Raw genomic sequence first — 15,620 nt, forward strand, 5'->3', positions numbered from 1 at the left:
TGCGCAGGAACAGTATTTGGTCTTTGAATTCCTATTTTTAGAATTTGGGTATATACAGTAGTTTTCTTGTCTGTTGACAGAATGCAACTAATGAACCCGGTCTGTATGTGTGTTGCTGTCTCTGTAACATGTCAGCAGCGATTTCTCGTTCTTGGCGAATTACAGAGTTTTGATTTCTATTTTTGGCTGTCAAATTTTCAGCTTAGTGTTGCTCCATATTGTGGCAAAGACGGTTGTAACAGGATGAATAATTTACTGAGAAGACAAGTCTAATCTTTTCAATCGTGTCTTTGTTTTTGGACAGCTAAGTATCCCTTAATATTAGAGAATTATCTCTTGTAAAATATGCACAGGATGACTTTTTAACATCACAACGTGTCAAACACACCATTTCACCCTTTTTGATATTACAAAAAAGGAGTAGTGTACCCTGAGCTGAATATACGGTGGACCTGTTGTGAATGTTAATCAGCCTTGATTCTGGCTGCACTGACACAGCCAGGACCAGCAGAGGCTGCTAACAGACCAGAAAAAAAGCCCTCAACCTTCCTCTCACCCCCACCCCTTCCCAAAAGCCTCTAAAAGTGCCATTTTATCAGCTGAATAATAAATAGTTATGTCCTGTGATGAAGCGGGTGGTTCATGCTTTTAAAGCCTTTAGTCAGCGTTCTACCTCAGCCCGGTTTTATTGTCCTTTTAAGGAGCAAATCTGGCCTGAACCACAAAGAGCAGAAAACTGCAGTTGCACTGAACTCACGACCTGGATCGGTATCTTACATCCACATTGTGCCTTCATCCGGCTGGGGCGGGCTGCCCTTCACACCTGACATCAGAATGCATCTCAAGCCACAAGAGCAACCTCTTGTGATCAGATCTGACGCTCCAGCTCAGACTGAGTTTGTTATCTGTGGGAAAGTGTGACAGCTGCTAAGCAAAAAAAAAAAAAAAACACTTACTGACTTAACTGGCTGTAAAACCGGAGAAGAGGACTGCAGCGGCTGTGTGATCCTAGAATTGTTCAGCACAGGCACATCTTCTGCACCCAAGTGTGTTTGAGAAGCTTGTAAAGTTATAAGCAAGCAGGCCCTGAATCCAGCCAATACACAATTACATTGATGATACTGATTTGCTGTTTGTCAGTGGAGGAAAAGGTCTGAATACGCACTTATTTTGTGGAGCTTCTTTGACATCTCTGAATGAATCATTAGGCGCTGGAAGCCAGCGTGTTGAATTCTGCCAGAATGGACATCGAGCAATCAACTGAGACCCAACTGTAGGCTGCACAGGTAAGTCCTCTCCTCGTTATATGGCGGCTTTCTGTGCAGCGTTCCTTTAGATCAACGGGTTCAGTGAGCACAAGCTCCAGTATGTGGCACCTCCAGACCAGAATTCATGGATCGCCGTTTTACTTCTCTGGGCTTTCGTGCACTGGATTCTGGCTCCAGTTGCTAATTTAACTGGGTCTGCAGTTGCCAAATCCCTGTTTAACAGTCCAACAGTCAACTAAGGGGTAGAGTGTCTGCGACTTCACTGATTGGGGTCAGAAGAGCCCGAAACTTAAAAAAATATCAAACCAGAATGAGACAAAAAGCAGCAGCAGGTTCCTGCAAGATGTGATTGATGTGATTTGTTTCTCAGTGCCTATTTCTGGCTGAGGAGTTCTGCTGACGTGCAAGAAAAAAAAAACCTCTGTGGATACAAGTGAAAGGCATCCATCATTTTCAACTTCAACATTTATGCATCCAAGTGCTGAAGAGGAGTTTTGAATCCAGTGTTAATCCTTTAAAGTTTAGAATATCGAGAAGTAAAGCCTCACTTTTGGACGTCCGGCTTGCTTTCGCCTCTTTTTTGTTCACTCTTGGACAAAATGACTTCGATGGAGGGTGTCACGCTATAATTTCTGTCCTGACATTTGTGAGAATGACAATTTGGCTCACATTAGGAGATCACTGACGGTCACAGGAACGTCCTGGATGAGGTCAAAAACGAGCAAATAATTAAGCAAATGGGGGACTTGCTCCATAAGGACCCTGACGACCAGCAGATTAAAATGTGTTTTGGGTGTTTAAATCAGCTTCCCATTGTGTGGGAGCAACTACACTTTGTACAAACCACTAAGAGGATTTTTTCCCTTAAATCCTCACAAAAAAATACTCCTTTGCACATCCTAAAGGTCTTGCATGACACAAGCAACAGATCTGCCTTAAACTACATGAAATAAAACAATTTGCTCAAGTTCAAGCTCCAACATTAACAACAACAACATTAAAAAAAACAGCTGATATGAAGTGAAAGCACCAGGTTTTCTCGGATTTGACTCGTCAAATTGCAGTTGGATGGTTCGCCTTTGTGATAATAATAGTTTTTGATGAGCTTTTGTTCCATCGTTGTCATCACATTACCGTCTGTATGGAAACAGTGTGTCTCTGAGCTCCTGCTCGGTTGGAGGTGGGGGTGCTCTGTATGGAGCATATGGCGACTGAGGCATGTGATTCCCTCCGGCTCTGCCTTTGAAACTATGCAGGCCTATACAGTCTCTTTCCCCCCTGACTGGGACAGCCCATTACTCTCTGTCATCGCCTTAAACAACGGTGTCACCTTACTATTCTTAGTCAAATATGAAAGCATGTTTATTTATGTGGAACGGCAACAGGACTTTCATTTTGAATGAAGACGCTGTCATGTCCTGTCTGCCTGCGTGCTGGTAAAAATGGAGCATTGTGAAAAATGAGAAAGGAAGTTGTTTTGAAACACGTCCTGAGGTTTAAATAAGACGACGAGTGATGCTGCCACAGTTTGGGGTTAATCACCAAAAAGTTGTTTTCTGCTAAGTCTGAGTAGTCCGAGGTCTTCTTTTATGTATTTTGACATTTTATTCATTTAATCTTTATGTAAAAGGTGCATATAGAAACCAGATCTGTCATCATTATGCATCAAAGGTAATAATAATAATAATAATAATAATAATAATAATAATAATAATAATAATGAAGGTTGACTTCACAGCAGTTTTATGTTGGAAGAAGACAGACATCCTTCAATAAAGTTAAATATATTTAGAAAGATTCTGCAGTTTGCAGAGTATCTGCACGGTTCCACCACAGTAAAGTGAGCAGGATTTAAAGTTTTAATGGCAGGACGGTCAGAGTCACTGGTGGCCACCGTGGTGTTGACAGCTGATCAGAGGAATCAAGCAACGACAGGAATTAACAAGAAACAGTTTTAAATATTTTACCACAATAAAATGGCACATCCCTCCAAGCTTCATTAAAACTGAACCAGAACTGTCATATATCCCATTTTTATTTTTATTTTTATTTACAGTCTGAGGGACAAACACACTGAAGGAACATTTTAGCTCCGATGCAGACATCCATCTGAAATGTCTGAATGATACCTTTTTATGGAAATGTGCACATTTTAAAGCACTAACAGTCATCAGATCTTTTGATATATTAGTCAAACATAATTTCATGAGATAAGAAAAAATACATTTACACTCATGCAGGAGTCAAATGAGCTTTACAGTCAAAGCAACTTATCACGGCTGCACTTTTAACTGGTCAGATAGTTCAGAGCTTAAAGGTATACCTAATCAATACTTTTGCAGATGACACTTAATTATATATAGGACTATATATATTTCTTTTAACCCTCAAAACAAATGTTTTATTTTACCTGACTGCCTAAATGCTATTAAAATGGGATGGCTGATGTTTTCTGGTGTCCTGTTTCCCAGCTGAGAGCAGAGTATTACTGACCTCAGGACTGTTGTGTCTCGAGCTCAGATGCAGGTGATTATTTGTCCTTTTATTTCACCCGTCTGTCCTTCGGTTACTCCCTCTTCACCCGTCTTAGCAACACATGCCTGCATCGTTCACACGTGGTCCAGAATGCCGCTGCAAAGCTCTTCACCGGGGGCTGATCTCTGTAAACTGGCTCCCCATCAGATTCAGATGCTTGCGATGCACATGTCTGTTCTATATCACTACAAAATATCAGCACCAGGTCTCCGAGGTCCTGTGATCATGGCTCCTTAATGTTATCAATTTATCTTTATTAATTACTTTTGTTTGTGTCTCTATTTTAAGTCTTTCTTTTGTCTTTAATTGTGAATTTAGAAAAGGTTGTGTTAACTAAAATACACAGAAAGTTTCCCTTTTTCTCAAAATTAAAGCACCATTTAGATTTTTCCCCCTTTGTTTTCATGACCATAATCCATAAAAATAACTGTTAAAAGCAGCCTAAAAAAGACTATTTTAAAACATAGAATTTGACACATAATACTTCCTACTGACAGCTTTAATCTCTAAACTGGTGCATCAGTCATGGGAAAGCCGCTCTGAAGGTGAGAGGACCTGCTTCAGTTGGCTTAACGTGTACTTCAGTGAGGCTTAACTAATGCAAGCATTAAATAACTCTGGTGTCACCGTCGACAGCGGATCACTGGATCATGTAGGACACCTATAGTTAGTCTCCTATATCCACTTTAAAGCCACGATATCGGAATAATTTCAACCTATTCAGAGCGTTTAGTCACAGCATCAATCGTCACTGATGAGCTGTGAATGCATCAAAAAGATTGATTAAATATAATTCAGCTTAAAAGTCGAGGAGTGTAAAGTTAGAATATACAGTAGACTGAAGGACCTTTTATATCCCATTCAAACAGCCCTCCATAATCTTCCTCGAGGGTATTTTGTTCTCCTTGAACACCTGAATCTCAAGTTGCACTTGCCTTAAATAGCTCTTCTTCAACGGCTGCCTCTCTTTCCGACTTCAGTTCTCTCCCCAAATTAAAGTCTCAGAGAATGTTTATTGTTCCAGCCAAGGTCACGGCAGCCTGCGCGATTCGGGCAGCAAGGAAACGAGCGCAGAATTAAAAAAAACTGTATGCAGACGAATGAATGGAAGGGGAGCATGCGGCTTGAATGCATAATTTAACTCTGATGTTTATGATACTCTTCGGCCTGCACTGACATCCGGAGTCAAAGGAGGAGGATAAAGGCCAAAGCTGTGCTTCTACTGCTCACATGTGTATCTTGTCCTCGCTGTGTATATTAATATTCCACAGTATATATGGCAAATTCATAGCAGAAGCATGCATCTGTGTCTGTAGTCATGTATGTGATGGGCTGGGAAGTTGGTACCTCCCAGGAACTCATAAGGTCGGTGACCTCCTTCTGCTGTCTTTGACCTTGTTCCTCACATCCCTGCCGAGGTCTTCCAGTCCAATAAAACACACCCTGTTGACAGCTACGGCTACTGGAGAACAAATGGGATTGTCAGAGCCTGAAGGAACGCGAGGCTGCTGCCGCTTCGCTCTCGTTCTTATTTCTCTATCTCATCCTCTTCAGCCACTGAGGGGGGCCAAATCTTATGTTTGCTTATTAAAAAAAATATAAAATATTTTACATCACACGTAAGGAGTGGAATTAACTAGTCAAGCTGCTCCCTGCTTTTGAACAAAGAGCGGCTTAACAAGCAGTTTTCACCGCTGTGACTGTCATCTTTTCATTTCATCTATTAGTAGAACAGGTTGAGTTGCTCTTTACATGCATCGTATTAAACTTGTATGATGCATTTGTGTTATCTTTAAAGCAGAAAAGTGAAGGAGACTGTTGGCATGCCAAAAAAAAAAAAAAAAAAAAAATGGCAGGCAAGATTAGAAAGGCAGAAAATAAAGCCCTGATGCAGACAGTCTGTTGTCGTCTGCGTAACAGATCCTTGTTGCGCAGAATGTTTTTGACATAACTATTTTGGTGGGTCTATTGAGCCTCCCTGCACGAAAAGATGCAGCGTGGAAAAAAAGGCCATTCAGCAAACAGTAAAAGTACCAAACTCCTTCTCCTTCTCCAAACCTCCTTTATAATGTTCATGTGGTCCGCTGGAAAGATGCTTAACAGGGTTTTTGCATGACGTTCAACACGAAACGTGGCAGTTTCAGCCACCGCTGCATCACTTGATCAAAGTGACAGCGCTGGTTAGCATCAATCACTTCCTGTTCTGGCTCCAGGGCCTAATGAGTTAATCAGCTGGCAGGTTTTCCCGAGGGCCGGACCTTTCTTTATGGCTCTGAACCACTTTTATCCCTCACGGTGTCTTCCTTCTCCTCCTCAAAGCTGTGCAGCTCCTGCCAAGGTTTCAAGTGACAGCTATTCTGTCACTCTCTTCCTGCCTTGTTCCACTTGTTGGGGGGGGGGGTGAAGTGACTGGTGTGTGTGTGTGTGTGTTTGGGGGCTGTTGAGGTGATAAAAAGGGCTGAAGGAGGAAGCGCAGGCAGATCCACAGACAAGGAGGGAGGAAGACGCTTTCAGAGGAATCACTATAAACTGACAAAGACATGCCTGAGCCCCAGAAGCCAGGTAAGATGGTCCAACCTGTTCGATCGTGACGAGAACTCGCTGATCAAAGGCAAAAGTGGGAGCAGACGATGCAGTCGCACGTTCGGATGAGTGAAACAAAAAAAAAAAGTACAAAATTTTTAGCCATAATTTTAAACCGTTCTTGACAAAATGCTTGAATTTTGGATGAGACTGAAACTGCGTCATTGCATCATGATGCAAATTCAAGCTTTAATCATCATCATTCGTACTTGATCTAATTAGTCCACTTGTAATAAAGCAACACTAACATAACACCAAGATTCTTCAGGGACAGCAAGTCAGGATTGATTTATTTGTACCTGACTGTTACCTCTAATGTAATCCAAATATCTCTTAAATGCACTTCATTGTTTGGCATGCGGACCACAGCTGTTAAACACGAGTGTTGCTCTGTAATCTGCGGTATGAGTTTTTGCTTTCACCAGTCAGTTACAAGCTCACGCCGTCATAAATTCACCCTCAGTTAGTTGTTGCTCTCTCTGTTACTGACAGTGGAGCCGCAGGAGGAGCATATCTGTGTCTTTTACGGGAACAAAAACCTTTATTTTAACAAATAAGGAAAGAATTGAAAAGGATAAAAGGGACACAAGCATGTGGATGTCAGTTTTTAGCCCAGTGTTTGACTTAAATATGTGTTTCAACTGTGTGTTTGGTTTTAGTGTTGGTTTGGTGCTTTGATTTGTTTTATTAAATGTCGATCAGTGAAAATAATATGAGACAAAAGTAAAAGAAAGCTCTTGGAAAGGGATCAGTTAATGATCACACTAATGGATCTTTTAGGCTCTTATAGGGACAAATGTGCTGTGTGAGGGGGGAATCCTCTTTGGTCCTTCAGGCTCGTTAAGCTGAGGAAAGCAGGAATGGTGAAGGTGCAAAAGTCTGCAAGCTAACAATAACGCCTGATGTGACGTTCAAGGTTTTCATTGAAGGACTTCATTTCTAAATGTTATTATGTTCTGTTAAGAGACTTTTTCTTTGCGTTGATCCAAACGTATAAGCTGAGTGATGGAGGATGAACCCAGTGAACCCAGCTGTTTCTAAATCTGTTCTGCCACAAAGCCACATCGCTGATCTTCTCATGTTTTTTTTTGTTGACCCAAAGTGATGAAACACTTCTAAAATTTCATGAAATGAAAAACGCCTTGTTCCATCAATCACAAATCCTGTCACTGCACCACGAACAGCACATGTGAGATTCCAGCAGCATAACTCAACCATATATGTGGACTCACATTTAATAACCTTCACGCTGAAACATTAACCCGCCGTTGATACAACTCTTTAACGTGTGACATTAAACTGTCCGGGCTGTAGTGTATGTCGTAATGTTTTCATCAGTCGCGGCGTCTGAAATACGTCCGGCTCTCTTTGTCGACGGTGACCTCAAAGCACCGTAAATCAGCTGTTTGCTTGAAACCCGAGAAACGAACGCATGCTTGAAGAGAGGAGGGACGGGAGGTGGGAGGAGAGAAGGGGGTAACAGATAAAAGCGCAGAGATGAGCGGGGTGATTTGTTAGCGGGGCCTCTGCCAAGTCAGGTGTAACTACCTTACGTCGTATCTCTGCACCTCAGACACCTAATCTATCTGACCCTGATTGCCTCCCTCATTCTGCTACGCTGTCTCCTCCGCTGGCATCCATCTCCCCTCGCCAATCTGCAGGAAGTTCACCGTATCGCCGTTATTGTGTGAAAAAGTCAGAACTCCCCCCCCCTCCTGGATTCCAGTCGAGGTATCGCATCCTCTGTCGTGGCCTGATAAAAACTCTCTGATCTCTTTTGCTCGCAGACTTATTTGAGACTCTCAACAAAAGGCGTCTTTCTTAGTTGCTTAAAAGTTCACGTCTGGACTCACATGTCTGCGTTGACGTGTGATGAAATAGATTCATGAAATCTTTCCCCTCCAGGGGAGTTTATACCCTTTCCCTTTTGATTCTCCATCAAGCAGTAATTCCACCCCTGCATTTCATTATATCTCAATGTGTCACCAATCCAGCGACCTGACATCACGCGTATCATGTTCCTGACACCACATTACTACCTCCTCCCAGGCTCTTCTTGTTCTTGTGTTTCCACCCATCCCACATTGTTGGCCCTCTCTTGAACTTCATCGCACTTTCTCGACTTTGGAGCCCCTCTGCCCCTGTCGATCAGCTGGTCCCGGCTCATGTGACTCCCCCTGCGGCGTCTCGCTCGCCGCGGCTAAGGCCGCCCCAGGACTCAAGAAGCCGCGGGGATCTGGATGAAGCACGCATCCCAATAAACAACCACGAGAATAGTTCCCGAGCGCAGCAGCAGTGTCTGCGGCCTTGTGGATCCACGAAGGGAAAGACGCCTCTGGGAATGCAGGGGTGTGTCCACTTGATTAGCCCCGAGTTGACCCATTAACAAAAAAAAGAAAAGAAGCCCAGCTCGGTCACTGTTTCTCACAACAGCCTCGGACTGTCGACTTGTTTCGTCTGATGAACCAGTGGGCTCTTTAGTCTGAGCAGTTGCAGGATAATTAGACCTTGTGCACCGCTGTTGATGCTGATAGTTGCAGGGTGCCGGGGTGGCGGTTCACTGGCGCTGCTCCACTGCTGAGCGTGTGCAGAAATAACAACCCAATTTTTAATTACCAGTATTACTGCCAGAGGCCGGCATTTCTACCCAAACAAGCCCCCCACCCCCTGCTGTAATGAGGCTGAGCAGGGGCCACTTTCATGAAGTTAGACTCTGACTGTGGCTTAGATTAAAACTAAGACTCAGACCTCAGGCAGATGCCTGAATTCACCTGCTGCACAAAGCTGATTTTTCTCTATTATTTTAAGTAATTTGCTGAATTACGTGTAAATTAATTTCACAACAGAACACATGACTGACTGAGGCTCCGCAGCTCAACGCTCGGCTCTGCTCACTCCAGCAGAAAATGTCTGATTTCTGTAAGAATTATAAGAACAATTTAGTGGGAATGTGCAGCTGAAGAGCGCAGAGCCGAGCTGCTGCGTCGTCTTAATGCAGCATGACTCAGTATGTCTGACGTGTCAGTCAGGAGAGTTACTCAGGATAGTAATCAGGAAAACAATTATCCTCACTGCTGCTTCATGTTGCCGTGACTCATTACCGTGCTCTCGAAAAACTCTTCCATTCGCATCACTGGTACATGTTAGAAAACCAGCGGTTAACTTTTTAGGCTTAGAATAAGTCGGCCTGTATTTTTGTGAAACTCTTTAAGTTGCATTAAACCAATCGCAGAGCAACATTAACACAAACATATCTTAGGCTGGCCTGCAGTGTTAGGCCAGTCTTAATTTAGTGTAATGCAAGTTAGACACTTGCACAAAAATGAAGCGCCCCACCCTCTTACCTGGCCAACTCGGAGCCATGTTTCCATGGTAACAATCAGCATCAGTAAATAAGCATCAATGACGATCATCACAAACTGTCATAAGAAACCACAGCATTTTATACAACTAGGACATTTTTGGTATTATTACAATCTTTAATCAATTTTCTTTGACTCCTTTCAGTTTGAAAAAAGTCTCAATATAATTGATACATTGATGAATTTAGAAGTCTATCTGAAGTCTGATTATTATTTTCTCATCTTTAATAGACTAACTATAGACACACCTAGAATATGACTGAGAAACTGACCCTCGGCGGGGGTCCATGAGTCTATCTTGTTGTTTTGAGAGTAGCAGTTGTTTCGTGGAAGGTTAAACTTTCCGTCACCCAATTGGCTGCAGGCTAGAAAGAGAGTAGCATCCTGTCACCTCCCACCCCTCACACCCCCAAAGCGGCACGTCCCTCAACTGGTCCAGTGTAGCGTTACCTCATACCGAGGCCATCATCAAGTTCTCCCAGGTATGCACCCGCAGCTTGATGGATTTCAGACAGATGCGGAGACAAGCGGCTGCGCCACGAGCTCCCACAAAGAGAGCATGAAAAGTTAACTGAGCCCTGATATATCATTAACAAAGACCCTCTAAACACAACCCAAACAGTGTGTTGTGCAGTGGATACACACCCGGAGTTTATCCCTTATTCTACCAGCTTCCTCTGTGATTTGGGAGAGGCCTTGGCCTATTTGGAGTGCAGGCTGTGTTGATGCGAGCTGGAAGACAAAAGGAAATGAATGGAAAGCTGAAGTGGATGACAGCTTAATACGGTATTTAAAGCCGCCTTTGTTCACCAAACACCACACATTCCTCATCCCTAATTTAGAGTTGCATTTAGCAATTGTTTTGCAACGTTGAGACTGCTTTATTCACATTAGAATAATTCATTCAAATCATCAGGAAAGTTTACAGCAGTGCCATAAAATGCAATCTTAGTTTCGCACCGTTTTTGTTCCTCTTCCAGCCCGATTACCAAATGGTTTCCTTTCTCCTGCCTTGTTCGTCCATAAATCTTCATCCTCACGTGTGGCAGAGAGGAGAGAAGAAGAGGGGGAGAGAGACATCACTGGTGGAATCCAAACAAGTCATAATTCTTATCATCATCTCTATAGCCAAGTGTTATATACGGCCGTCCCATCCCCTCACATTCCCTCCGCAGGCTTGCATGTCTAATCCCTCAGTCCTCATCCACAAGAGGCTTAATGCATGACCGTTACAGTGTGCATACAGACTGAATAACACAGGAATGTGTTGTCTCCGTGGGAGAAACATTGTTAGTGACCTTCTTCCCTGTAGAAAGGTCTGTGCAGAGCTCAGTGCATGCTTCCAAGGTCAAGACGAAACAGAATAGCAAAGTATCACAGAGGTTTGTGTCCCTCTTGCAACTACAAAATCACCACAAAATTGTCACTAAATATATGAGTTTCGGGAAAAGATGAGAGGACAATCATCTAGAGACTGAATCTCCAATCAAAGCAACAGTAACAGACAGTTTGATGTGGGGAGGTCTTCAAAATCTAAGCAACTGTTCATCATAGAAAGCTAAAAGAAACAGCAAATCTGAGAGGCGGGAAGTGGCCAATTCTGGAGGATTTAGTGGCACCTAGTGGTGAGGTTGCAGATTGCCACCACCTGAACACTCTTCACCTCACCCTCCCCTCCAGGCATGTAGGAGCAGCTACAGTGGCTGCGAAACTCATTCTAATGGTGCATTTCATTAGTGTAAAAAACCTCACAACCCTGACCTTAAAATCCAAGATGGCTGCTCCGCACATCGGCACATGAAAGATGTTGTAATAACTTTCCAAATGAGAACACAATCGTTGTTTGGTGTGCTTATTTTTAGGTGATTTTACATTAATTGAAGCATAATTATGAACCTTGCATTGCATTTCTGCCAATAGATCCCCCTAAATCCCACACACTGGCCCTTTATTCTTTTATTGGTCCTAAAATTATTTCAATGATAAGTCCATTCTCAAAATAGTTGGTGATTAATTTTCAGTCAATTAATCAATTGCCTAAATGTTTCAGCTCTACTTCTATGGGAGATTCACAATATTTTCATGATCAGCAGTTATGATATGAGCTTGTTTATCTGACATTTCTTCACATTTTGTCGCCTCAATCCAATAAAAAAGGTCTGAGATGAGAAATTTGACCGATCGCTGCAGCTTTTCCAATCGTCATCTGTAATTAATTTTTGGAAAGCAACTACAATCATAAGCCAAATGTAATAATAGTATATCTATTATGATCTCCTACAAGCACAAACAGTTGAACCCAGAGAGACAGAATATGTGCTGGATGAGAATGTTACACCACCGTCTTCTGAAGCTTTAACACCTTTTAACAACTTCTCGTAGAGGTTCATGAGAAAAGAAATCCTCTAAAATATTTAGAATATTAAAAATATTCCCTTTTTTCCCTCTTTACTCGCTGAAGCTCAGCAGCCAAAAACAAAAAGTAGGTCATCCAAATATGCAAACATCTCTGCCGCTCCGTTCCTGGTCAGTGTTCTTAAAACTGGGAGCTCTTACACAATTTGTTGCGCAGAGAAAAGAAAATCCAGCAACAATCTGGTTTCTGGGAAAATCAATCAATCTTCTGCTATTTTTCTTTTGGGAGCATGTTTGAATAATTTTGTCTTTTTAGGCGTCTTGAGAGCAAAAAATAAATAGAAATATCGAGTCAGTAAAATGCTCCTAACTGGATCTAAGCTTCGAGATGACCTGATTTTTAAATGATGTGTTAATACAATAATCAAACTGCACTTGTGCGGTTTTTATTTTTGAATTTCAACCATGACAGTTATTGGAATTGCCCTCTGACGTTGGTTTTACAGCAACCATTACTAATCTGCATGTCAAGCTGCTATTTAATCTCCCCCTGAATTTATCCCCTTACCTTCTCCTCCTCCTCCTACAAGAGGTGATGCTCTATTCAGTACATGATGCAGCTGTAAGTCTGATCATCAGGACTGTCAAATCAAGCTGGCAAATGATTGAGCGATAGGGAGGGCAGAGGCTTAAGTGTACTCCGATTCTGCCGACAGCATCTCTCTCCATCCTCGTCGTAAAATGTGGAAACTCCATCAGTCACGCTCTGCCCCCAGCATGGATGCCAGCCAAGAGCCAATAATACCACCGATACTCATCCACACATTCAGGTTTATAAATAGGTTGTTTGAATATTAATCTTCTCTTTATTCTCTACTGCCAATGTACCCCACGATTTGAATATTATGCAAATTCAAAAATACATCTCAGTCACACCATCATGTGGTTTAAGTACAGTAGCAGCAGCAGCAGCTTGGCCACGTGTGATCGTGGGGCGCAATAATGGAATGAGTTGCTTCTAAAGAGGGATAAAGGTGCTTTTGAGGCATTGGGGGATTCTCTGTTGAACAGCGCTGGCAAATATGCGTAGAAATTGGAGCGGATTGGAGTTTGAGTTACTAAAAACATCACTCAGAAGCAGGGCTGCTCTTAAAGCAGGGGTAATCTGATTGGCTGAGTTCAATCTAAGTCGGAGGAGGCGAGGCCCACAGTTCCCGGCTCCGAAATTCATTATTCAATTCTTTATTGAATTCCATAATAAAAATCTGCAAATCCAGCCAGCTTAAGGCTAAATTGTTTGTACCAAGACAGCTCGGCTTAAAGGTGCATTCCAGTAATGTGGTGTTGCTCCTCCATGGGGTTCGGGAGACAGGCTGTCTGTTAAAAATATTCTGCGGCTAAACCCGAGCCAAGATCAACCTGATGACACCACTGGGGTTATTTTTCAGATGTTAAAAAGCTTGCTCCAGAGAAATCGAAGACGTTTTACAACCAGTTTTACGGGCTGCGTGGAACTCGACGCCGCTAATCTTGATGTGTAAAATCGGTGTGAGTGCCCCTTTTAAAATAATTCTCTCTTGTGCCTTTTCTTTTTCGTTGGGCTTCAGTTTACTTTAACGTAGAAAGAAAGAGAGCATCTGAATATCGATTCCAACGCCCCCTCGCCGATTCTGTGTCTTTGTGGAAAATGATCTTCCCAAGTTAAACTGCAAGTAAACTTTTATAGAAGACGAGCAGAGACCGAGCTGAGCTTCTGAGATGATTTTTTTCTTGCAGTTGAGATGCACAGCTGTTACAATCGCATGAAACAGATTCACACTTTTTTTGCGATATGCCTTCATTTTGGTTTTTCTGAGTCGCCATCTGCTGACAAATAGCATCTAAAGGAAACAGATATGTCTTGTTCATGGCGAGAGTAATACATGGGTGTGTTACGAGAAATATCCTGAGGTTCTTTGGCTCCCGACTTTGAGGTGTAACTCAAACATTTTGCCTCCAGAGCAGGTCTGACTCCAGGAAGTTACTTAAAACTGCAACCTGCTACTTGTTGGATCTGCACGTAGCTTCACTCTGTCACACGCGGTAACGTGAGCTTATAGTTTCACCTGCGACTGACACACTTGTTCAGTGTAGAGGGGTGCAACTGGGGTGCTGTGTAAAAGAGCACCACGCTACATTAACGAAGTATGAGCCGGGGGAATATGCTACCAGCAATTGGCGTTGTGCTCAGCCAGAGAGGCGGCCGCGTGGGCCCCACTCTTCTAGTTAACACGTCTGCTGCTGCCATAGCTCACGGTTGTAGACTCGCTTAAGTGACTTAATGTATTCAGCAGTCCTCCGCCATCAAGATCCAGTAGAAACAAAACTACTTAAGAGGTGCGTTGCTCAGCAGCAGCAGCATTAGATGATTCAGTCTCTTCGAGAGACAGCTGCTCAGTATCTGGCATCAAAAACGCACATTCAAACAAATGCATATGAGGAATTTGTGCCCTTTTTGGCTTTGTTCAGCCGCGAGAGAGAAAGATTTCGAGATTCAAATGTTTGGCTTGGCCTGACTCCTTTGGCTTAACCGAGTGAACAAGCAGGAGACGCACGCGGCAAAGGAAGATGGGGAAATGTCAAGAGAGATTAACGAAGCACATTCCACAGAGGTTACCCTTCAAAAGCGAAGCGGGAAGAGAGAGCGAGCTCAGAGAGAGAGAGAGAGAGATTATGCAGAGGATGATCGCAGCAATGTTTCTAATCTACTGCTATTATGTTAAGTGTTGCTGATGTTTGTTTTCGATGTGAGGTAAAATAGTCCATAAACAGCATCGAACAGGTCACTGGTTGCAATAATCTGGGTCTCACAGGTCACCACCACGTCCATCGCACCTCTGGAAACCCGAACTTCACGTCCAGAAAATCAAGTCAGAATGATTGACAGGCACATTTTGGGAAGCATCTTGAAAATCACATTCTGTCAAACATTAGAACAGCGTCCTAAATGTCGTCAAATAATAGACGGTACGTTGTTTGACTGTAACTACAGCGAAATGAATGTCAAGGACCCGGAAAGCAGCTGTTAATATAACTTACAGCATTATAACAATGGATCAATGATTACTTGTATGTGAAAGGTGTCACTGATTAAGCCAAAGAGAATTTGGACTTTGCTGTCCCCCTCAAATCTACTGTGCTTTGTAGACGCTATCAGCTCACTGTTTTGGTTCAGTCTCACTGCTCTCATGAGACTGTTTTCAATGCCAGCAGGTGAAAGAGATATAAAAATAGACAGACAGACACTTTATTTATCCCGGGGGAGAAAGAACACTACAAAAACCAAATATCAAAAACACACTAACATGAGAGCTCAAAGTAAAGGTAAAAAAAAAAGCATCAGCTTTAAACATGTGCATGCACAAAGTGTGCAAAAACCCACTTCATGCTACCTGCTCTGCACCCACAGCAGACAACAAGGCTAGCTAGCTGGTGAAGAGCGATTAGCAGCTAATGAACCAGATGTGTTGGACTGAGA

At 42.8% G+C, this 15,620-nt stretch overlaps 1 protein-coding gene across 2 annotated transcripts in view; it reads left to right on the plus strand.

Annotated features, from left to right (window-relative positions):
* The first annotated feature begins 6,275 nt into the window (after positions 1–6,275).
* Positions 6,276–15,620, plus strand: part of mybpc2a (myosin binding protein Ca) — a 53,007-nt gene continuing 43,662 nt past the window's right edge. Inside the window, exon 1 of one of the 2 annotated variants that reach the window (XM_041956216.1) lies at positions 6,276–6,365. In XM_041956216.1, coding sequence (XP_041812150.1) covers positions 6,344–6,365 — 22 coding nt within the window. In that variant the 5' untranslated portion in view covers positions 6,276–6,343. The remainder of the gene's footprint in view (positions 6,366–15,620) is intronic. The other variant, XM_041956217.1, reaches the window with a different exon arrangement.

The sequence above is a fragment of the Chelmon rostratus genome, chromosome 17 (genome assembly GCF_017976325.1).
Source record: "Chelmon rostratus isolate fCheRos1 chromosome 17, fCheRos1.pri, whole genome shotgun sequence".
NCBI lineage: Eukaryota > Metazoa > Chordata > Actinopteri > Chaetodontiformes > Chaetodontidae > Chelmon > Chelmon rostratus.